General features: G+C 40.0%; 1 protein-coding gene across 1 annotated transcript; it reads right to left on the minus strand.

Annotated features, from left to right (window-relative positions):
- Positions 1-19,567: 19,567 nt before the first annotated feature.
- On the minus strand, positions 19,568-21,465 carry camk2n1a (calcium/calmodulin-dependent protein kinase II inhibitor 1a). Its single transcript, XM_061243127.1, has 2 exons — positions 21,017-21,465; positions 19,568-20,301 (listed from the first exon to the last, which is right to left on the minus strand). The coding sequence occupies exons 1-2, from the start codon at positions 21,183-21,185 to the stop codon at positions 20,231-20,233; spliced, it is 240 nt and encodes a 79-aa protein (XP_061099111.1). The 5' UTR covers positions 21,186-21,465; the 3' UTR covers positions 19,568-20,230.
- Positions 21,466-24,994: the final 3,529 nt, after the last annotated feature.

Below are 24,994 nucleotides of genomic sequence, written 5' to 3' on the forward strand. Positions count from 1 at the left end.
ACTATTAACAGGTAATATGTTTTGAGGTAATAGATATATATTGATATGCAAGACCAAACCCCTGAGGGGTAACTATAGTATACAACTTATTGATATATAAGCAGGTGTGACATAGCAGGTTTTAATTTAATTAAAAAACAAGCAATGTGCGTAAAAATATAATCATAGGGGCTATGCCAAGGCATCGTCTAACTATAGATGCTATTCTATTCTGATCAGACTTGCAGAAACAGGAAAAAGCATGATACATAAAGTTTTTAAAAATAAATGGAGATACTGGACTCGTGAAAACAACATACACACCGTTCCTATTGCAACTTTCTGGACAAAATGATTTTGTGCGGCACTGCTCCAGTGGGAGAAAATGTTTTCCTGGATTCGGACAGTTTGTTGCTAAATGAATACTGTGCTGTTGAGTCCAATGGCTAGTGTGACTCAACAGAGGCTGCAGAGGCCATAGTGATGCTTACTGCGACTTGGCTCTCTGCCATCTTACCCGCCTGGCGAATCTCCCTTCCCATACTGCATCCACCAGCCTGCTAACAAAGCTCCGCTAAGCTTCTCTGCTGAATAGACGCCTGGCTTCACATTGCTGCCCCAGATTCTCCTTCACTTCGAAATAAAACCGCACACACATGGGTACACGTGCAGGCACACACACATACACACACACACACTTGCGCACGCACACACATACGGGCACACATGCCCCCACATATGTATACATACTGAAACACAAACACATGCAACAGAATACACAAAGATATATGCATGCATGCACAGATACACACACACACACACACACCCTGCTCCTGCGCTCTGTTGAACACCTCATATCTCTGGCTGGAATCGTTCTCGTGAGTTGGCGGTAGCCCCGTGAGCGACTGCAGTAAAAATAGCGGTGGGATGAGGGCAATAATTCAGGAGCACTTAATGCATGTGAGGAGCGTATGTTTATTGGAACGGAAGTGACATTTTAAGGTTAGCGAGGTCCCTGAAAGCAAGACTGTATGTCAAATTTATGCTTCTCTTCCTGTCAAGCTGTACCCATGTGTAGTGTTCTGACACTCACTTATCAGACAGTACTTGGAACAGAAAAATATTTACGGACAAAGTGATTATCTTTTCTGATGTGCAAGCCATACCTTTTAGCGCTTTGCTTTCATTCTTACCCCCAAGGACTGTGCCGTCAGGTTTTATTTGGCTGTAGGCTAAACTTGTATTTGAAATGCTCATATTCTGTCAATTATTTGGGGCTTGCCATTACCTGAAATGAAAATGTATTTTATCGTTCTCATTTTTCTTGTAATTTTCATCACTGTGTGAATACTCTGCCCCAAGAATATTGAAAATCCGCCCCCAAAATATTTAAATATTAGCCTATCTTTTCTCACTTCTCATTAGGTACTTTTCTCACTGAAAGCTATTACATATGTAGCTACAGCCTGTCTGTTAGCATATTCTGATGGAAGTGTGACCACAACGCCAGAACAGCAGCCGGTACTCCCCCCATAGTTATGATTGCAATATTGTCAGCAATAAATTATTTGGAAGTCGATTACAGTATCTACACTGTCAAATATGGCACTGAAGTATCTAAATCTGTGGCCATGGAAACATTATACGATTCTGAATCAGTGTTTATATCTGCATAGGCCTTGCTTGGAAGAGTCAGAGCTTTATTCCCATGAAATATGCCTACATGGCTCCATTGTGTGCTCAACCTTTACTTCCAATCAGAGCAGCCCAACTGATAATTCAACTGATGAGTCAGCCACCATGGGCACATTGAGAACAAAATGCTATTTTTCTCTTGAGGTCAGTTGAAATCACTGTGCTAATCCACAGTTGACAGGAAGGACACCATACTCTGTATAATAGCCCTAGGGGGGTTCTGCACTAACTGGGTCAATACTGACCTACAACACAACAAAGAACAATAAAGGAGTATAGAATAAATGAATCAGATGGTTTAAGCAGATTTCATGAAGCAGTATCATAAAGAGTATACAGTAAATGCATATATAAAGTTAAAAAGAAAAAGAAAAGAATCATGAAAAAAAATCATGTTCAAGAGTGAGGGAGGTCACTAACATACTATACATGACAGATTTACTCACCTAGCTTCTGACCCATTCAATTTGGGGTATTGTTCCATTGATTGTATTACCACCCACGTTTCAATAGAGTATATCTTCAGTAGCTCTTACCATCTGTATTGGTGGCCCTTTGCATTTGGGCGGAAAGTAATTGGCACGTAAGAGGCAGGAGTCATTCCCCAGCCCTGTGCTGTGCTTTGGATGACTACAGTAATTTAAACAAATGTGCTTGTCAGAGTGAGCCATTGTGATTACAGCAGACCGTGTCACTGTTTCACAAGAGCTCTTTGGTTGAGGCAAGCATTTAATGGTTTATTTAAAAGTGTTCCACCGGGTCAATTGCACACAGATCGCAGAGGCAGCCTCATATCCTCAGTCAGTACTTTATGGCATAAAACACAGGTCAGTTGAAAAAACGTATTTTCCTGTCATAAAATCCCCATGGGAACTACATGATAGCCATTTGCTAATCATTCATAAGCATTCCCATGTACATAGTCACATGTCATAGTCTGGTTTAGGGTTTGGATGAATTTTTATAGAATGTTCTTTCATGTTCATGTCAGTTGTATGCAGTTGTATATAAGCTAAAGAGCTTAATGTATGAAGGAGCTCTAGGATGAGTCCCTGACAAACAGAAACTTTAAAACACATTACGTATGTTTAAAACTGCACAAATGTATGTAAGAATTAGAAGGATAGCCATTGAAAAGTCTCGGTTTTTGGGACTTATCCATCCTGTCTGCCAGCAAATGACACAGTAAAGACAGCAAAGCCAACTTGTCTTGACAGTTAGGTCAGATTAATTAAAATTTAACACATTTTGCAGATAATGGGCCAGTATGATGAATGTGTTTCTGGTTAATTGGATAACCGTGAACATACTGTAGTTGGTCTCAGCGATATCACCTGCATTTCAAAAAAGATATTGCATTAAAAAAATAGCCATAATTAATTGGCCCTATTCAAGTCACAATGAATGTCTTTCATTCCTGGTTCTGCAAAAGGTTTTTTTTCGTAACCATAGAGATCAAGCTCAGTTTTCCTTAATTAAAAGATGAATCGCTGTAGCTCTTGTGTCGCATGGTGGCATATTAACACATCCACTCCTGAAAAAAAAACTACAGCATCAGTCAACTGCATTTTTTGTAACTATGCAACCAAGTGATGGGGTGTTTCTCTGTGACAGGATGGCTAGACAACCAAGCTTCTAGCCAAGTCTGAGGAAACATTTAAAAACCATGCGTAAGCTGTATCTTCAGCTCAGGGTGACCCCAGTCTAGGTCCCTGGGGTACCCCAAGAACCGAGAAACACACTGGCCCAATTCAGAGCTCTCCAGCTGCTGACACACTTTCCTGTGTCCATATTAAAGAGGTGAAATGTTACTAAAAGTTTATTCACATTTTCAGGGTGAATACAAGGCCTGTGCTCTAAAGGAATGAACGGTCTAGTTATTAAGGTCCTGGTACATGACTAGGATAACTATGATGCTGGAGCATGGCTAGAATGCATTGGCTTGGATTTCTGTGACTCATTGTATGAGCCATGAAAAGGAACTAATCATAACCAATGGGTTTTTTTCCAAGCCAAGACCCAGATGAATGGTTGAAATAGCAACATGATTGAGTAGGTTTTAACTTCAGTCTGTCCTCGTTGGTTTTGGGCGGTGAAAATCTGGAGATGTAAACTTCCATATTGCACAGCATTTTTATTTTTGTTAATTTCCCCCAGAATAAAGTTTTATTTATTTAAAATATATATATATATATTTATATGCCCAGACAGGTACAGCTGGACCCATGGCATGATCGTGTTGTGGGTTATGGGAGGAGATAAACAAATCTGCTATTCAATGTAGGGTTGGAAAATCATTCTTAAATGAAAACAATCTGCTGTGATGGGTCCCCTTGGAACTATGCAAAGAGATGAACAGAAACGGTTATTTCAGATGAAGAGGAGAAAATATGTTAGTGTTAGATCAGTCGCTCTGTGGGTTGGTGGTTTGAGGGTGTAGGGCACAGGTGTCAAGCTCCTGTCCTGGAGGGCCGCAGTGTTCTCGGCACCAGTGGTTCATTCAAGTCATCGATTGGCTAAAGAATCCACACACCTTGTTCTCAAGGCCTTCATTGACAGTCGATTGAAAGGAAACCCCAAAAACCTGCAGACACTGCAGCCGGCCAGTGTCAGTGTCCCTGGGAATTCAGTTTGACACCCCTGGTGTAGGGCATGAACACAGGAATCAGCAAAGGAGAGGATGGGGGTGTGTGTGTACGTGCATGTGTGCAGAAATTAAATCTGAAGATGGTAATCATGAGATGAAGGTATGTTAGGTAGTGGAAGATAATGCAACTACCAGATCTCCCCAGCATGTACATCCATGAAGGGAATTTTTGCAAAACAGTCATGCTGAGACTTGCTTAGCATTTCCTTACAACCACACACAGACACATAGATACTGAAAGTAAATCAGGTCTGAACACTGATAGAATGGACCAGAGAGACTCGCTAGCTATTCGCTGCTCATTAACACAGTGTACGTTCTGTAACCCACTTATGAAGATTGGCTCCTCCTGGGCCTGTTGAGGTGAAGTGGTTTGCTGCAGGTTGCACAGTAATTGGACTGGAATCATTCCAAAAAGATTAAAAACCACTGCAGTCCCCTCTTCTGTAATGCTGGGAATGATGGGTCATGATGATGCTGATCATTTTGATGATGATTATCATTTTTCTTCTTCTTCGGTTATGTTTATGATGAAGGATAATGATAAATATAGCTGCAAGCAGAAATTCCAGGTGTCCAAGCAACATAGCAACAGTCAGCGAGCACAGCGACTTTGATGGAGGAAATCTACCCAGACACCAGGAGAATGTGCAAACTCCTCACAGGCCCCAGTTGGGATTCGAAACCAGTGCCCTTTTTGCTGAGAGGCAACTGTGCTAATGACTGGATCCCTGTGCCATCAGGGATTTTTGTCACTGGCAAAAGAAGAAGTGAAAAATAAACTGTCCAAAATCGCAGCCAATTTATAATGGGACCAGTAGAACTAAATTATACAGGCAATCTTAGTGTTTTATACCAAATAGAAGTTAGAAGTTATGTAGAATTGGTGATATTAGTATTTCCAGGGTTTTGCTGAGTATGGGTTTGCCCAAAACTACTTTGTGATGGGTGGACATGGGAACCAGTTTTCTGTAGAGAAAAATAAAGAAATAAAAATCAACAAAAACAATAGGGTTCCAGCATTTCCTACTTGGACCCCCTAATAATCATAATAATAATAATAATAATAATAATAATAATAATAATAATAATAATAATAATGCTCAAGGTGTTTTTTGTGTTGGGGAGCACTGTGACGCAAATAAATAGAATTTCAAAGCTTTAAATATGAACATGATAGAAGTGGCATTTTCGATCTGGGAGCCTACAACTCTGAAACAAAGAACGAGCAAACAGACAGAAAAGTGCAACAACAATGTGAAATACAATATGAAGGATGTTCACAGGTTGGCCCTTGCTTGGGAAGTGCATTCGTCCTCAACTTTTCTTGTTTCATCAAAAACGTCACACACACTCATGTATAGGATTAGTGTTTGCAGTTGGCTAGGCTTGTTAGTAACAGTTAACACTAGCTCTGTGGCTAAGAGCAGTGGTGGGGATAATGAGATAATGTGCAATCATATAAAAGCCAGCACCCATTACCCATCAGTTATTACATGGATTTTGCTGTGTAATCAGATTGCAATTGTGCTCCTGTATTGTACGCTCAAAGTGGGATTGCCAGTTATGCTTTTGCTGTATTGCAGCTATTGTACCTGCCTTTGTGGATTAGATTAGTTTTATTTAATACTGTCTCCATGGAGACATGATGAGATTAATAGCTTCAGCACAAAACAGTACAGGACATCATTTCCAATGTTGACCTATTTCAGGCCTGGAAGTGGAGTTCAGGAAGGGTAAGATGCTGACAGCTGGGCACTGCCCTGCAATGGCCATACCAGCCTACACTCTGCTGCGTATTCTTTTCAGCAGCATTTAATATATTTATATATTATTGACTTGTACGTTATGAAAATAAGGTTTGAGTTAGTTAACATATTTGTTGCTGGTTAACTAATTATGGTTATCCTATGGTTTGCTAATGTTTAAATATCATGTAACAAATATATTGGTTAGTTGTTAACAAATACATTAACTAATTGAAAATTAATTTCAACCTTAATGTATTTGTCCATTATTAATTCATGATAACAGCCACATTAGTTAATGCCAATTCATGAACCACAGACATTATGCATATATAGTGTACATGTGCAACCTCCGCCCCCCCCCCCCCCCCCCCACACACACACAGGTAACTACAAAACACATCTCTCTCTCTGTCTCCCTCTCTTTTTCTCTCTCTGTTCTCTCCCTCTGTCTCCCTCCCTCTCACATACCAGGAGTGTGGCCGGCTGAGGGGGCCGGATCTTTGATGTATTATTTAGAGGTGTGTGTGTTGGTGACCCCCTCCTGCTGGCAGTCTGCAGCCCCTCTCCTGCTAATCCATGCTGGCAGTTCAAAGCATGGAGCTGTGAAGCCCTGCTTTCTCTGACCCGCAGTGCCCGGCCCTCAACAACAACAACAAGCGCAGCTTTTGTGAAGGCACTGCACTGTCTTATCAGCACAGAAAGTCTGTTTCTCCCGAAGAAAGCGCATGGCACACAATTAGGAAACATAGAAGGTGGTAGTGGCTGTTGCGACGAAAAAAAAAGCTTTTGAATTTAAAAAAGCAACATGCTGTTCTTAGTTTCACTTTTGTCGGGCCCTATCCCCAAGTTCCTCCAAAAAATGTCATGTTGATAATTAAGCTGAAGAAAGCTACCCCACTTTAAATGGAACTGTTTTTGAAGTACAGTGTGCACATTGAACTTAAAACTGTTTGCTCGCCCTACCACATCTAGATATCAGAGTACCCTACCCGTCTGCTAAAAATAGCTGTATTACAGGTGTAATGGCCCCATGGCCTGCCTAGAGTCAATATTGGGTCAGACTTTCCAATAAGGGGATAGGAATTGACATTAACTAATGTAGTTATTAACATTAATTAATTGGTGTACAAATACATTCGGTATGACGTTTTCATTAGTTTATATATTTGTTAACTACTAATGAATGTATTGGGTACAAGAATATTTATACACGAGTAAACCATTAACAAATACTGTACATAATTGTTCCCCAATATTGTTTATTCAATCTGTCTCCCTGCTTAAACATCTGACCTCAGAGACCTCTGTGAGCTGTGACTCTCTCTGCCTTGGGTAAACAATCGACAGTAGGTCCAAGCGAGAAATGAAGTAACTAATAGCAATAATGTTAATAACTGTGAAAAAATAATAGATAATCCCTAATCTCTATGTCAGTGAAGGGTGTTAGATTCGCATCACTGTTTTTAAAATATTGTCGGCCCAGGTCTTGACGTAGTCGATGATGCAGCATGCTTCCCCTTGTGTCTCCCTTCTGCCTTGCCCATGGAAACCCGTATGAGACAATACCTGCAGGCCTAAAATTGCCCTGAATTGCCTTGGCCCTCTGGGAAGATGAAATAAAGGTAGGAACAATGAACAGACACATTTTCAGAGAAGCAGGTTCCCTGATGCCGGTTTTGTGGACTTAAGGATTCTGTATTTATCTCCAGCTACTGTAGTTTTACCGACTGGATTGTAACAGGAGGGCAGGACTTAGGTATTATATGTGGGTTAATAGCAAATACAGTGTATAGCTTTTACATTTCCTGCACAATAGAGGACCCATTAGTTGCTGATCCCTGGTGTAAGTGATGGCTGTAGTAACTGTGGTTGTTAGCACTAGCTATTAGCTAAGTGTCATAATGTACTAAATATAGGGCTGCTTTGAAGCAAATCTGTAATCTGCTTTGTGTTTCTAGCACATTCCCGATACCACGGGCCTTGATTCGCAGGTAGGCCTCGTTAAATCGAAGGAAAGCACGGAAACCGGCTCCACGCATGCAGATGGTGCATTCCCATACCGGGACCCTGAACAACTAATGCACTGTGGGAGATGGAGTTAAAAACAAAGTAGTAGTACTCGACTCCCCACGGGGAAACTGAGCTGCCTCGTTAAAAGGCTCCCTGGCTAAAGCTGTGACCTCACTTTCACTTAACTGGGCGAGCGTACACACTGTCTGCCGTGCACGTGCAGAGCCCGAGGCCTGCGGCTGATATCAAATGGAAAAGGGCCTTGTTTAAAATTCATGCTTTTCTCTCTGGGGGAAACGGAGAGTCAGAGAGAGAGCGAGGAGAGAGAAAAGAGAGCGTGACAGAGAGAAGAGAGAGAATTGACAGAGATGACACAAATAAAACATAAATAGATCACAAATAAATCCCTTTGCCTCCAGCACCTACACCACTTCTAGTCCTGCCTCCTACACAATCATCCGGCAAGATGCGGCGCACAAGACTTTCATGTCTTTATGGGGGGGGTGGTAGCGGTGGATATTTTGCACTCTGTCACTTAACTAATGATTCGGCTGAACAGAGAGCAGAAGGCTCTGCCTGTACCCCTTTTTCAAACCTTTGTGTTACCGCGGTTGACTGGTCAAATTTTCCAGCCCACGCTCCACTGTCAGGAGAGTTAAATGGGCTGTTAAATGTTATTTGAGCAAAGACCAGTGGACACAGAAGTTGTGAGCTTAGGCAGTTAGGCTGGCAACAATTTAAGTGTGACAAATCGGCACACACACGTTCCAAAATAACACACACACACACATACGTACACATGCATACACACACACACACACACACACACACACACACACACACACACACACACACACATTAACACAAACCTTTTTCTTATGCCTCATCTCTTCCTCCCCCTGTCTCACCCCCCTGCCCCCCACATTCCCTGAGAGGCCTGTCCCTGCAGTTGAACAGAATCATCAGTGTGACACTCTGGGCTGGATGGCTCCTCAGCCCCTGGCACATCTCTCACTCCTGCTGGCTGTCGAGGCTCGCCCATTCCCTCCGGGCAACCATTTCCAGTCCACGTGCCACACGCCAGTCGTTGGCAAGCAGGCTTAATGATACTTCTGTATGAATAATTAATAGGTGAAAAAAGAGCAAAATATTTTACACTGAACACATGAATTCCAGTGCACGGAAGACATAAATGCTGGATGAGAGCGATTAATATGCTCCTCGGAAGCACGGAGTGTGCTTTCAGTGTTTGTTTGCCCTTCTTCTGACAGCTTCCTGTCCTAAAGTTGCATTCCACCCAGTGAATACTGAATTCAAGAATATGCTAAACATAACCCATGTGAATCATCCAGGAGCACATTAAAATGTTCTCTGGCTTATGCATTGCAGTCCCACTACCACAATATCACAGAGGTAGCTTTTTTTACTACACCCACATGGATCAGTACAGGCATCTGAAGTCCAATTTCTTAGGCTTCAGATTATGATTTGATCACCTGATGATCAGGCTTTTGAGAGAAATACAGGCGCAGAGCTAGCATGGATTCAGATTTTTCAAGGCACCTCTGTTTTAACTCAAAGTTTTCAAGTTTTTGCCCAAAAATCTTGCACAAAATTAAAAGCTAGCAAGCTAGCACCATGTTTTGGTCTAGCCGGTTAGCTAACAAGCAAACACAATTTTGGTCTTCGATGACATATTCTGAGGAAACATTATCTTAAAAACATTTAGAAATTTTTGCCTGGGTAGGATCAGAAGGCCTGTTGAATACTTCTCCTTTTGTACTTCATACTGAGCTAAGAATCCAGTGACCATATAATGATATAGAGAGGGATGTGATGGACTGTGCTGTTATTGCTTTGAAATGAAACACAAGCCTCACAAGAAATCTGAAGGTTCACATACATTTGGAACATAGACGAAACGAGACGTTTGGAATATAAATATTAACTTAACCCAGTTGGGGGGCAGTGCCATGAGATTAGTCATGATGGAGATGTGTACGCAGTGAAACCATGTAGTTTCATGACTTAGTGAAAACACAATGGGCACAGAGGTGACCTCTACTGCCCCTGTAACCATTAGTTGTAGTCACACAAATGTAGACTGCAAGGACAGATATACTGTATCTATAGTGGCGGAATATGTTCTATCTAGAGCAGGGCTCAGCAATCCTGGTCCTGGAGAGCCGCAGGGTGTGCTGGCTTTTGTTCTTACTCTGCACCAGGGGTAACAAACTCCAGTCCTGGAAGTAGTATCTGCTGGTATTTGTGGTTTCCTTTCAATCAGCAGCCAATTAAGGCCTTGAGAACAAGATGTGTGGACTCTTTAGCCAATTAAAGACTTTGAAATGTATCTCTCATGCTGAAACACACCAGACACCAGCAGACACTGCAGCCCTTTAATTGATCAATTAAAGCAGTCGATTACAGTTAACTCGCCTCACCTGGTTTCTTGGGTCTGAATCAGTTGCTGGTATTAAGGCAAAAAAAAAAAAACCAGCACACCCTGCGGCTCTCCAGGACCAGGGTTGCTGACCCCTGATCAAGAGGGAGCAACCGCAGTTATACCATGATTTGGAACCCATGTCTCTTTGGTCATGCTATGTTACAACTTTGGAAAATGTCTTTTACCAGGAGCCCCACCCCTGTTGGCTGCAATTTCCTGTTATCTCAATGCCTTTGTTTCTATTCATGGGCCTCCTACCATAACCAGTCCCAGCTGCCGGCAATGAGGCAATTAACCAAAACCAATGTTAGTTGAGAAGAGCGATTACCATGCTCTGCACTCAATTATCCCCACATGCATGCAAACATAATCATTTAAACAATTTTGTCATTCTGAAAGTATGATTCAATCAGACATGAATTGACGAAGGACATCACCATACAGGCAACACCTGCATGTGAATTCCCAGTTGCATTCCCTTGCTCTGTAGCAGTGGTCCTCATGCCCAGTCCTGGAGAGCCACAGGGTGTGCTGGTTTTTGCTTTCGGCCTTAATATCAGAAACTATTTCAGACCCAAGAAACCAGGTGAGGTAAGTTAACTGTAATTAACTGCTTTAATTTATCAATTCAGTGCTGAGTAACAACAAAAGCTAGCGCACCCTGTGGCTCTCCAGGACCAGGAGTGAGGACCACTGCTCTACAGCATATCTGCCAAAAAAAACACAAAAACAGTCTGTGAACAATGTCTTAAATTTCTTCAATTGGCACTCTGTGCGGTTCTACATTGTCAGGCAACTGAACTGAACTGAACTGAACTGAACTGTACTGTAACTGGAGCACCTGATCAATGTGTTTTTGCAGGGACCTCTGGTTCAGTATATTGGCTCCTGCATTGTGTTAATTACTGAAAAGTCTCACAGCTTCTGTCCTTGCGAGTGACTCAGAAGTGTTCATGTTGTCCCATAAGTGTCACCAGTTCTGTATCGCCATGTTGAACAGCAGGTGTGGACACTCCGACAGCCTGCAGCCATTTCCACAAGGAAACCGACCGTTTTTGAGACCCAACTCGATGAACGTTCCAGATTCCCCATCTGACACTAGTGCCAAACTGAATCGTTTTCTTGATATGGTCTTCTATCTTTTAAAGGGAACCAATTCATTTTACATAAAATTATTTTTGAGGTAATACTGTATTGATCAGACAACAGATCAAATTGATAATTACTGAAACTTATCCAGCCGACTGTTTGATTTGCAGAGGATGTTCCACTCAGTGGCTTGAACATAGAAAGTTATGTTTTCAAACTCCAGTACCATCATATCAAAGATACAAAAACAGGACAATACTGCTGTTCTGTGCAGCAGTTATCGTTGAAAGGGATGCGTTCTGGGTATCGACTACTTTCCAGGTGTCCACTTGTACTTTATCCTGCTTCATGCTTCAAAGATCAAGCAAACTCTGACCCAGAGCACCACTCTATTAGATCAGCTTCCAGCAGAAGAAACAGACGTGACTATTTCACCATTCACTCAATGTCCTCTTCAAAGGAAATACAAACGTGAGAAGTTATGCTCATCAACTTACACTCAGTGAGCACTTTATTAGGTATTTATTTGACTCATTTTTTAGCCTTATTGGCTGCTGCTGTAGCCTATCTACTTTGAGCCTATCCACAAGTTCAGAGCTGCTCTTCTGCATACCACTGTTGTAATGTGTGGCTATTTGCGTTATTGTCACCTTCCTGTCAGCTTTGACCAGTCAGGCCCTTCTCCTCTGACCTCTTTCATTAACATGGCGTTTTTGCCCGCAGAACTGCTGCTCACTGGATGTTGTTTGTTTTTTAGTGCTCAGTAAGTGCATAAGAACGTGTTATATTTTATCTTTTGGAGCTCTTCTGCTGGCTTAATTAAGGACTGAATGTGTAGCTTAGTGGGGGGAGATGCGTTTTCACACCCAGAGGTTTCGACATTAGAGAAAGCGGAAGGCAGGTTTCCGAGCCTCTCCGTCCTGCATTATTCATCGGCTTCCTGTCGACACACTACCTCTGTGTGAGACGAGTCATGTGACAGGACTCACTGTGGTATGCAGTAGCCCGCCCCAGGAAAACTTGCATTGCCTCACATTACATTGCGCTCAATTACGCTACTTACCTTTTTCTCTTGTAAGGCCGATCGCATAGGTTAGTACTGTGCTTATGGTTAGGGCTCAGGCCCAGTAGAAGTGAATCAGTGGGTAATGGGATTTTAAGTAAATGCCTGAGGCAACATGTACGGTATGTATGTATGTATGCAGAACGCATGTGCGTGGAGTAACTGTGTGGTTGTTACCATTTGGGAAAGAACCTGCGTGTTGTTATGTGTTAAAAACTTTAAGTGGGACAACTGTGTCCAGTCTGATCATGAGTCAAGTGACGGTGTGTTCACTGACTGTATGTAAGGTGATTGTGGGTAGAGACTTTACCAAAGAGCGGTGCTCTAGTGTATTTTCAAAAAGGCATTTCCAAAAATCCTTTCTAAAAATCCTTAAAAATGAATGTTGTTGCAACAAAGTATGCTTGTTTATTTACTGAATTCATATTCTGCTCTTTTTCATCCTGGGCTAGCCTTTTGTCCACTTAACTATTTATGTCCCCTCACAAATTTGCGGCTGTGAAACAAATGATCCTGGAGCCCACTTAACTAAAAGGCATCCATCCATACATGACAAACACAGCCCCTCATATTGTCATTATTATTATATCATTATTATAAGAGGAGCATCAACTGAAGGCACGTGCTGCTGCTGCAGCCTAAATATAGACTTCCAAGGAGCTTCTCTGTGACCATTAATAAACCAGAAATCATTTATTTTTAATTCTCCACTGAAATGTAATTACAGTCTATTTTTAACACTGGAAAAAGCATGCAATTCTTTTTTTTTTTTTTAGACTTGCTCCTGTTTGCCACGGTACGCTTGTGAACAGAAATGATCCCCGTTTTGTTTTTTTTGTTTTTTTAATTCTCTGGAATGATGGTCCGATGACTCCACAGCAAACAATCGCACATAAAAGCATAATTAATGAACTGGAAGCAGAAACTGGAGCGGTGCAGAAAAACAAAGCAAGAAAAAAAAAAACAACAACAACAAAGCTCAACAGCAGGCACTAAGAAACATGAATAATACAGCGTCTCACTGACGTATGCTGGAAGTGAATGGCGATGAAGGATTTCTGCCTGATGCTGCCAGAGTTCTCGCTCTCCTACCATGTTGATACTAAGTTGCCTCAACCTGCTTCTTAACCCCAGTAGGACACAATGTTGATGTAAACACAAGGTCTATTACTGGGAGATAACCTACAAGATGTGTGGTGGGAAAGAACAACAGCTGTGTATGAACTGTAAGGGGAACGGGAGATGGCTACCTTCACGTTTATGTTGATTCGGCAATAACAGGAACAATTGGCCATGCAAAACCAAGGCCATTGTTGAAGGCCACACTTTACCTCTTCATTTGCTAAGCTTTAATCAGTCATACAGAACGTGTTTTGAAGACTACTTCTCTTTATTGACAATAACTAAATTAAGGAATACTCACTGTATGGAGTCATAGACCATTCAAAATTTTACCCACAATAATTACATTTTTGTTTTACATAGTAAATTTTTTTGCAAGGGTTACTTTTTTCTTTTCTTCTCTTTGGTGGATAAATGTACTCACCAAACTGAATAATAATAAATTAAACTAAATAAATGCAAATGCAAATTAAATGAATTATTTGCAATGTTTGTTGATTGGCAGTCTGGGTGCTTATGTAACCCTAAGAGATGATGGATTCGACATTGATAATGGATGCAACCATGGTGGGTGGCCACTCTGTAAGAGAAGTGGGGTGTCCTGAGGGCTTGGGTTTGCATTGTTCGCTGACACATGACAATACAAAAGATATAGAAAGCAATATAATACTTGAAACCCAATCCATGGGACTACCTTGCAGGCTGTCGAGTGCACAGACACTCAGAGGGCAACCACCCAGAACCCTGGCTTCCATTACAGCTCTCCTAACTGAAAGGTGTAAAGTTCCCTGAAATCTCATTTATTTCCCCCATCTGTCTCTCAATATGGCTTTCTGAACCTGCCTACTGTAGGTGGTATCTCTGGATTTATACATTGTTATACATGGAGTCTGAAGTCAGGTCCTAAATTGTTGTAAAGATCACCTTTTCTGCAAATAGGTCATTGTAGACCAAGGCTGTATTTTCAGAGGCTTCAAAAATAAATTCCTACATTTAAGAAAAAACCTCTTTTGTCTGGGAAACTGTAGGCAGATGCTTGACTTTACTTGCTTTTCAAAGTTGGGCTCAGTAGTTTAATGGCAACAGGCCCAAATAAGATAAAACTTTTCTTGAGTCAGTTGTATTCTTGCCTGTAAGCTGTATATATATTTTTTCATTGTTAGAGCAAGCTCATATCTCATTTTAAACTATCTGATCACAACTGGTTTCTTTATACTGCTGCTACAAATCTTGTGCATGTGTGTGTGTGTGCACACATATGCACAATGTTTGTAGCAGTGATATGAGGAAACCAGTGTGTGTGTGTGTATGTGCAAACCCACAATGTGAACATAGTGTGAACACATTTTATGCCATCTGCATGCTTGCCTGAATTTGGTAGTTTGGTGTCATTTGTTTCTAATTATTGACCTCGCCATTTCCAGCACATTTTCCAAAAAAGTTCCATCAGATGAACATCTAGCCTACAGTTAGCATGCCTACAAGCTAAATATCCTACATTAAACCACATGGGGCAGAACTATGTTGTTAGCTGCCAAATCTGCCTCTGAACAAGTAGGTAAAAGTTTCATAGAATAATAATAATAAATAATAATATGTAAGCCCCGGCAAATTATTGGTTTTGAACTGTGAGCATAATGTAAACATAAACATATGCAGCAGAGAGCAAATGGCAATTCATCGAAATTTCACCAATTCAGGCACCATCGGGTGCATTGTTACTGGACAAGTACAATAAGTCACCATTTTGGGGGGCAGCAAATTGCAGTGGATTAGGTATCGTTTAAATTAATTTAAATGAGTGTTTTTTAGGCTTAATCGTTTCAGGCCTAGTCAGGGAGTATTGATCTGTGGTCTTCCCTGAGCTCAGGTTAAGCACAGCTAACAGATTACCCTGGCATGTACATTATGCTGAGCTATACCTTACAATATATATGACTGGCACGGTTTTCTACACATCCTGTACTTTAACCAGTGATAGATGAAAAATGGAAATCATAAGGTAGAAAAGTACCAAATAATTTTTGGTTGTATAATCCGCTGAAACCCTTTCCATCTGTTGAGTGAGGAGAAAGAGGACATGGATATCAGCAGAGATTGTGCTCTGGGGAAAATAAAAAGTAGAGCCTGTTAACTCAACCCTTTTAGCAAAGCATTCAAAGTCCTGCAAACAATCTAAGGCTGCAGTTCTACATTTAACACAGTGAAATCACGAAAGACAGGAACTGAAAAAGAGCAATCTCAACAACAGGCTCATTCATTTTGAGCTAATCTTCAGAATAACTGTTGATATAACTATATTCTCAGCATTTGCCACTTGATATTGTTTTCCTATGAGTACCACAGTTTGTTCTAACAGTTTTCTGCTGAACTTTTGATGAATATTTTTGATGAAAATAGAAAAAGATATGACACGTGTGACAATTTTGTGAATGACATGGTTTATCAAACAGAGACGAAATGGCATTGGCATGTTTCTGGCAAAGGATAAATGGTCACTGCGTGGAATAGCCTTCCAGGTCATGTAGTGAAGGCAGAAACACTGGGGGGTTTTCAAGACCAGGCTTGATATGGTGCTAGACACTATTTAGCTTTTAGGCAAACTAAGCAGTACACATAGTGGTAGGAAAAGGCAAGCATTGATAGCTCTTTCTTTATCCCTGTGGGGAAATTTCAGTCTAACAGCAGCAGAGATTAATAGAATAAAAGGAATAAGGAAATAAATAGGGGGAACACAATCAAAATACTTATGTAGTATGTTAAGAACAGTTATGTGTGTCAACATATGAGAGTATAAGAGAATAAAAGTGCAAGATGTCCATAATAATCAATACAATGCATTTAGTCCATTTAGAGGTGTGGGCCTCAGGAACCACTGGAGGAATCACCATGGCAGGTGGCATTATACAGACGAACCATTGCTAGGTGGAATGGCCTGTTCTTGGCATAATGTTATGTTAAATCTGATGAGAACATTTCATGTTGACTGTAGTGGAAGCTTATTGTGTCTAGTCTTCTGGTAACGAGAAAGGTATAGATTTTTGCACTAAGCTGTCTCCTCTTCTCCCTCAATCACACCTCCGTTCAAGGAAATTCTACTTCTTAACTCCAAAAACAAGTATACACAATGTTTGCAACTTTACCTATCAAATTACTTTATTATATGTTTGTGTGTGTGTGTGTGTGTGAGAGAGAGAGAGAGAGAGAGAGAGAGACCCACTCACTGGAGGCAATGTGTGTATTGGTTATGTAGCTATTTTTTGAACCAAAATGTTGCACATTTTCAATCCTTTATGGGGCATTGCCATTGTACCCTTGAGCTAATTACTTAACCTGGCATGCTTAGGTACATTTCTCACTGCAGAAACAGATCACGTGTGAATTGTAAACTAGGCCAGTCTGTTTAACAAATGATAATAATTAACCCAATTTGCCCTATTCTGTGGTCTACAGAAAAGCATTAATCAGCATTGTTTCTTTCCATGTTTCTGTCTAGAAACTGCATTCTGTGTGTATAGTCATAAATAGTTAATATTGTACCCTTACAGTTGCAAACATATATCTTTTTAAATTGCCCCAAAATGTATTTACAGAATACCGGAATTCCCACTTGGCAATGAAGCAAGCACAACATTGAACTGTGAAGGAGTTGTTGTCAATGAGACACGTTGCATGCCCGAGTTGTGCTTAGGTTTCCATCCCAATGTGACCTGTGCAATGTTGTTCTGCATTAGTGGCCAATGAGCCACAAACTGCAGTATTCTGTATACTTTCAAACATGTAATGATCAGTAAACATATTTCTGTTATTAACATGTTCCACAATTTCAGTAAGGCTCAACCATTGATGTTCCATTTTGACTTTAATCACATATGGAAATTGAAGCGTACCCTTCACATTCAGTAACTGAAAGTAATGATATCATAGAAGTTGCATTCAATTGTAAGTATAACAAATACTGAGCATCTGTTTAAAACTTAAATGCAGTTACTATTAAAATATAGAAGATTTAACATATATAGATTTAACAGTTATATATAGGCTACAGCTACCAGGAATTGGTGAAAATTATTTTGAATAGTTATGTTTGATAATGGTGCAGGCAATTTAATTTAATTTTCTATCGTATTGAATGCAGTTCTTGTGTTATTTCTTGGTGCCATATCTGTTGAATTACAAATGTGCAATTAAAATATATGACCAGAGGCAATACCTCAACATAAATAGCTTGTGAAGAGATCTGTCTCACTGCAATATCTTTGATGTTTTATTTTCATTAAAAACTGAACAGAGAAAGTGTAATGAATTTCTTTATGTAAGTCGGTTGAATGCAGAAGACATGTTTGCTTGTTGCTGTAATGCTCTGGCATGATTGTATGGAACATTGTTTTGATCACTGTCTGTTGCTTCTGTTCAGGGTTTTAGACAAGTGTGCTTTTCCTATTAAACTGTATAGTTTCACTTGTATTTCTCTGGTCAAATAGTTCATTATGTGTAAGGGAAGATTGTTATGGCACCGTTGCCAGTGAAATTGCTTGGTTGAAGCTTAGCAGTTCTTGGACCTTCTAGCTATTGTGCCCCCGACCTCCCCCCCACCCTGAACCACATACACACATACACACCTTGAAATTATTCCCATGTCAGACTGTTCAGAATTTTAAATATGGCTCAATTTAAACAATTTACCCATGATTAATAAATACAACAATGTTCTTTCACCATTTATTAATTCACCAAATACAGTGAAAATGGCATCATAATATACAATGAATCATTCTTAGAATGTCATGACGTTTTGTTGCTTTTTTGCTTCATAAAATGATGTTTCATTTTTTGAAAATACTAAGGTTTCATGCACAACAAACCATATTAAGTGTCTTTAAAAGAATGGTACAAAAGAAATAAAAAACATAACTGTAATGTCCAAAAGAAATTCTGTCAAATAACAATGCGTTATTTGAGGATACTCGTAAACAGTGCAATAGACTCTAAAGTTGCCATTTCTAACGAATCCATCAACGAAGCTCAAGTCACAGTATACGATTTCTCAATAATAGATTAACATTGATGTGTGCAAAACCCGAAAAACATTCAGTAAGTCTTAAAAAAAAAAAATACGTCTCACACTTGATATAGAATGAGACAGACAAAACAAAATCTCGTATATTCTCCGGTAGTCTCAATCTGAATATCCTTTCCAAAGTACAAACATTTTTGTTGATGAATTGTAAGACGTTAGACTAGCATATCATTTTAAATAACAAATATTTAGATATAAAAATACAAATATGAATTTTCTTAAAAAGAAGCGTGCCAGGGTAAGAACGGTGATGGCACCTGTACTGGCACCGGAGCGAAAGTTCATGCAAAGAGATGGAGAAAAAAGTCAACTTTTTATTTGTGTAAGACGAAAACATAAATAATTTTAAGATTTCAAAATAAATAACAATATAATCCTTCCCAGTCCATTTAATTATTGTTATTATTACTGTTATTCCATTAATGTTTGTTTTGACCATCCCTGCTGGCATCGGGAAATGTCTTCCGATATTTGTAACTGTTATTGTTGAACAGATATGTTCAGGTGGGGACAGTGAAGATGCCAACCTGAAGCACTTAAAAGGGGTAATAATAATCAGCTTTTTCTTTTAAAATAATTCAATGTGTTTATTTGTTTACAACGTAATGTCCCGAGACAAATTATATATATATATATATATATATATATATATATATATATATATATATATATATATATATATATATATATATATATATATATAATACGAACAATGCATCATCCTCGTGTAGAATTTCCATGAATACATACATAGGGTCTTTTTTAATTATGAGACTTCAGTGTCTAGTTGGTCTGTTTGAAAGATAGCGCTAGCAGCAATCGGAATGCATTCTATACGTTTGATCAGTGCTGAACTGAACAGCTCCCTTGAATGCGGCGTTGCCGATCGTTTTCAATATAAAAGCATGTTTTGGGGAAAGGGGATCTTCGACCTTAGATACTGTACAGCTATAGAAACAGAGCTTAAATGCAATTCAGTTTCCAGTTGTTGACGTTATGTGGCTTGTAAGCTCTTTTTTGGAAGAAGATGGTGGTGAAATAATGGCAAGTTCATCCATTGCTATACATCTGCAGAGGTGAAAGACGGAGTAGCACAAATTAGCCATCTCCGTATCTTTCTGCGCAGCAGTGGCTTAAATCGGGTTTCGTTTGGAGAATTGCCAGCAACCCCAAAATAAATCTCGGTCTTTCTATCTCTTCTGCTTTCTTCATTTTCTGTTTCTTTCGCTCCCTTCTTCGTTATCGCTTCGTACCCTCGTTTCTCCTTACAATCCTCGTACACATGCACAGTCGACAAGTGCTTCAAACCGGTGATTAAAATAAAAAGTCAGCAAGGCGTCGTTCACTTTTAAACGCCAGGTGACGATTTGTCCGTCATTCCCTTCAGAACCTCGTCTATCCGGTCGTCTTCGATGACCACTGTAGAAAAAGAGTGAAAATATGTTTATGTCTCATATCCTTTTGTTGCAACATTACTGAAGAAAAAACTGTATTTTTTTATCTGTATTTTATATTTCCCGGAATTGCTTTAATTGATAGTTATTTGAAGTGATGTGAAATGCAATATAATTCGAACAGTTGTTATATACCCTATATATTTTGCGAAAATACTTCGACGTTTTTGTGCTAGGCTATGCATGAGGAAAACAAAAGGCAACTACAGCGTTGAGGTGGCTTAGATGCCTCAAATCTGGCCAGTAAAGACAATGCTGATTTATGGCCAGTATGTTTATTTACCTACTGCAGGGTTGACAACGCAATGCAGGGAGCAGAGGTGTCAATCGAACGGTTTACATTACGTTTAAATGGCAATTCCCCCCAGAAAACAACAACTGTAACGATGCAATTTTATGTATGTAATAGTCTATTGACGTGCAACAGTTTGGTAGGTTGTCGGCATACAGCAAATATTATCAGTTTTCTCTGTTTGCATAATTCAGTCTGTCTCAGGCATATCGTCGTTTTTTCATTTAGGCTATGTAATTAATAGATCCTTTTTCGCATTTTATGCCAAAAGCTAACTTATAGCTCAACTTAAATTAAGAATAAAACGTGTATATATGGTATACTTTTATATAGGCTACTGTCGTCAAATATCCCACCACACGACTACATGATTTATTTCTGTGCTTACCTCGTTTAGCTCTGCCAATCTGTCCAAGTTTTGGGGGTCTTTTCCCCTGCGATGCTCCGAAGAAGGCGTTAGTGTCTTGCAGCCCACAGCTGAATGACATTTGACTGACTTCGCTGTCTGCTCCATAGCCGCTCATTTTCCCCTCGCTGTATGGCAAAACCTCGGACATTATGGCACAGAGATAAAAACGGGCTCGCGCGAAGAATAAATCTGTTATAATCTTTTGGAGATCAATGCAGATCTCTGTAGATAATTGCACTTCTCACACTGTCCTCGAGAAATCCTTAGACTCAATGTAACTCAAACTCTTGTACAGCCAGCTTCTGGTGGTGCGGAGCCTGGGTAGATAGCGTCTTGGTAAGCGAGAGCGATGAATTGACTATCGACGATGAGCGTTGTGTTCGCGTCTGTGTTCGGAGAAGTCTGATGAGGGAAGTGGGAGATCCCGGGATCATAAAGGAAACCCAGGCGGAACAGTGAAGTCATCCATCCGGGTTTTGAAGTGGTGTGTGTGTGCGTGTCTTTGCGTGTGTGTGTGCGTGCGCGCCTGTGTTGTGTGGTTGGGGAGAGGTCTCCAAATGCTAAGAAAGAAGAAAGAGTGACCTCCGCAGGCGAACGGCGTAATTGACTATGAGTACTGAGGAAAAATAATGGGCTGCAGTATTAATCCAGGTCCACTGCATCAGAAATAAGGAAGAGTGAATAATGTTTTCGAACTTCGTGGGCGTTATTTATATTCATTTATTTGGTCGACACGATTATGCACGAGTAGGCTACTATTTGACTATTCGGGCAGTTATGTCAGTACATTTGGCGAATATCCCAAGCAAATAGCTAATATTCAACCGTTTCACATTAATTCCGTTAGCATACAATACGGAAGCTAATCAATAGTTTGTTTTAATCCAAAAATCGAAAAATCAAGCGTTATAAACGATGTATCCTTATTCGATTTATTAACATATTGGGCTATTTTGAAAATCAATATATATACTTAACTACACAATAAAATGCAGCATTACAACATCAGCATCAGATGTTCTCTAGCTAGTGGAATTGGAAATCATCTAGGATAGCCATGAACACCTATTGTAACCGACACTGTAGTATAGCCTATATTATGTAGATAGTAATAACGATTGCAGGAATGGCATCTAAAATGTACTTCGTGCAGTTAGCAATTACTCGTTCAAACTGCGGATTTTCATCTCTAGTAAACAGAGGGCTTGCTTTCCCCCTCACACAAAGTAAAAATTGCCTTAACAGCTGACCTCGAAAGTGTTTTGAAGCGAGGCTTTCCTTTCACGTTGGTGGATGGATGAATAGGCCTATATTTAACAGCAGTTCTCTTCAACTTTAAATATACACCAATGTGATCTATTTGGTCAGACATGAGTGAGGTGATTACACGCCGTCCCCCCACCAGACCCAATCTAGAACTTGTGAAATAGAGACACGGTAGGCTACTGCATGATCGCTACGCCAATTTGGCGGTAGACGTACAGAAGCACTTTCCTGTCTGTTAGTATTTGACAGCCCCTGAAACTCTCGGTTTTATTCGTACGAAATGTAGCCTAGAAAGCTGCTAAACATCAAACGCAATTCATAAAATAAAAACCTTTTTTCCGTTACAGTATCGCTGTGGTATAAATGGAATTTTGTAAATACCATTTTTGTAATGGGATACTTTGTAAATACCATTTTTGTAATGGGCGCTGCCCTATGACATTCAAAATAGTTCCACCACGGTCCATTTCCTGGCATAGCCTTCACGCCAAGAGTAGCTGTGATAATTTATTAACCAGTCGCACTGTATCAGTCAGGAAGTGTCTGGAAATGTTACACCGATTGTCTTGCTTTTGCCAGTATAGGCTACTTAATTAATGCTTTTTGCCACTCTCTATATAGAGCTATATATCGAATATTAACGGCGTTGTACAGTCATTCATACTGTTTCAGAATTATGCATATTTTAAAGCATACTTGGTTTGAGCTTGTGCTGTATTGTACAATTTATAGAAGAAAGCTTTATAACCGCACTGTTACCCTTAAGGGCTTACCCTACCAATAGCCTCAAAAGTCATACACCTTCTACATTATGAACTATTGAAAATACATTTTTTACAAATAATCGTATAATATTTTTGTGCAGATGTATATTTTTCCGGAGAATATAGCCTATTCCGTTTTGTACCCATGATATTCGAATGGAGCTATCCATTTAAAATGATGGCCTTTTTTTCTCTGCTGTAACTGAATACATTTATATTCAGCACCAAGGCCAGCGTTCAAGGCGATCTGTCGCAGTCTGCAACTTCACCGACTGCAGAAAATGATTCCGGGTAAACAGCTCCACACAAGCCACTGTTCACCCATAGCTGGTTACATAATCCCAGGTCGTTACCTTACACATCTAGCCGGCTATAACCATTACTGCCGATTCTTATAGCAATGCACGAGGCCCAGGTTCGTTATTTTCCCCAAGATGCCCAAGGGCGTACGGGGCTGGCACTACCTGCCCTTTGCTGGGAAGAGCATAGAGAAGGAACCGCCTTTTCAAGATAAGTTTAGTAAAAAGTTAGATTGTCCACGCCTTCCACACGAGATGATTTGTTGATTACATGAAATAAGGAAAAGGGTTATTTGACATTATTTATAGACGAATGATTTGTAATGTTTTGATTGATTGTTGATTGTTTTAAAGTATGTCACTTTTAAATTGATGACTCTTGTCTTCGTTTATTTATCGAGTGAATGGTTGAAGTGTTGCTTTGTATCTTTTCTACAATGGCGTTCGTACTTAACCCTTTGAAGAGTAGGTTTTGTGGAATTACCATGATTGGAATGTTCACATTGGATGTTCAGTGGAGAACATTCCACTAACATATTTGTGATCTCACACCTTACAGGGTTAAAGTAGAAGCTGGTCCTCGCGTTATGTCATTCTTCTCTCTGATTGGCTCCGAATTTAAAGGAACTTGCCTGCTGTCGGAATAAAGCCTCGATATTAAATTAATCCATAACAAGGTTGTGTAACAAGACGGGTTTTCTGAAAATACCGTCTCATGGAATGTGGTTGTTGTCAGGTATACTTAATGTCCAGTTATTTGTAATTTCGGATCATAATAACCTGACACTTACCCGTTTTATGTAACATTTTATTTTCATGAAAAGGTATGGTAAACCGTTTTTGATGGAGTCTTGATTTACGAAGTAAAAAGGAAATAAATACTAATTGGAATGTGGATAATTCTGGTGGTATGGAAAATGGCATTTAAAAAATGATGCACTGATTAGAGCTTTGCTTTTCTGCTGTGAGTTTAAATTATCATTCTTTGAATGTCAGACTTTTCCCTTTCTAAAACCTGCTATGCTTTCAAATACATGCAGAGCACATCTGAACGATGGAACTTCTTTAATGATGACCTTGATAAACCCATCTTTGAATAATTGCATCCCATTTTTTCTTCCCTTGTTCTCCCATTCTCATGGAAGAGGAATGCACTTCCTGGCAGCTGCACAGGCAGACTGCAGGGGCCTGATTGGCCAGTTGAATTTTCCTTGCATGACAAAGCAAGGTAAGCTCTGCTGACTGATTCCTTCCATCCCTGAGCAATGCCACAACAGTGTATGTTTTCATGCTGGTCACCTGGGCAAATCTGGCACTAGAGTGTGTATTGTACACTCACTGAGCACTTTATTAGGTAGAGCTGTACACCAGCTTGTTAATGCAAATATTTAATCAGCCTATCATGTGGCAGCAACTAAATGGATAAACCCATGCAGACATGGTCAAGAAGTTCAGCTGTTTTTCAGACCAAATGTCAGAATGGGGAAGAAATGTGATCTAAGTGACTTTGACCGTGGAATGATTGTTAGTGTCAGACAGGGTGGTTTGAGTATCTCAGAAACAGCTGATCTCCTGAGATTTCATTACATTACATTATTGGCATTTGGCAGACGCTCTTATCCAGAGCG

Source organism: Conger conger, chromosome 5 (genome assembly GCF_963514075.1).
Source record: "Conger conger chromosome 5, fConCon1.1, whole genome shotgun sequence".
NCBI classification, from domain to species: domain Eukaryota; kingdom Metazoa; phylum Chordata; class Actinopteri; order Anguilliformes; family Congridae; genus Conger; species Conger conger.

What these genes read in the sequence shown, in the direction of transcription:
- camk2n1a (XM_061243127.1), bottom strand. Translation starts at nt 21,185, where the DNA reads ATGTCCGAGGTTTTGCCATACAGCGAGGGGAAAATGAGCGGCTATGGA. An exon ending in GATTGGCAGAGCTAAACGAG is followed by an intron (nt 20,302 to 21,016) that starts GTAAGCACAGAA and finishes CTTTTTCTACAG; the next exon opens with TGGTCATCGAAGACGACCGG.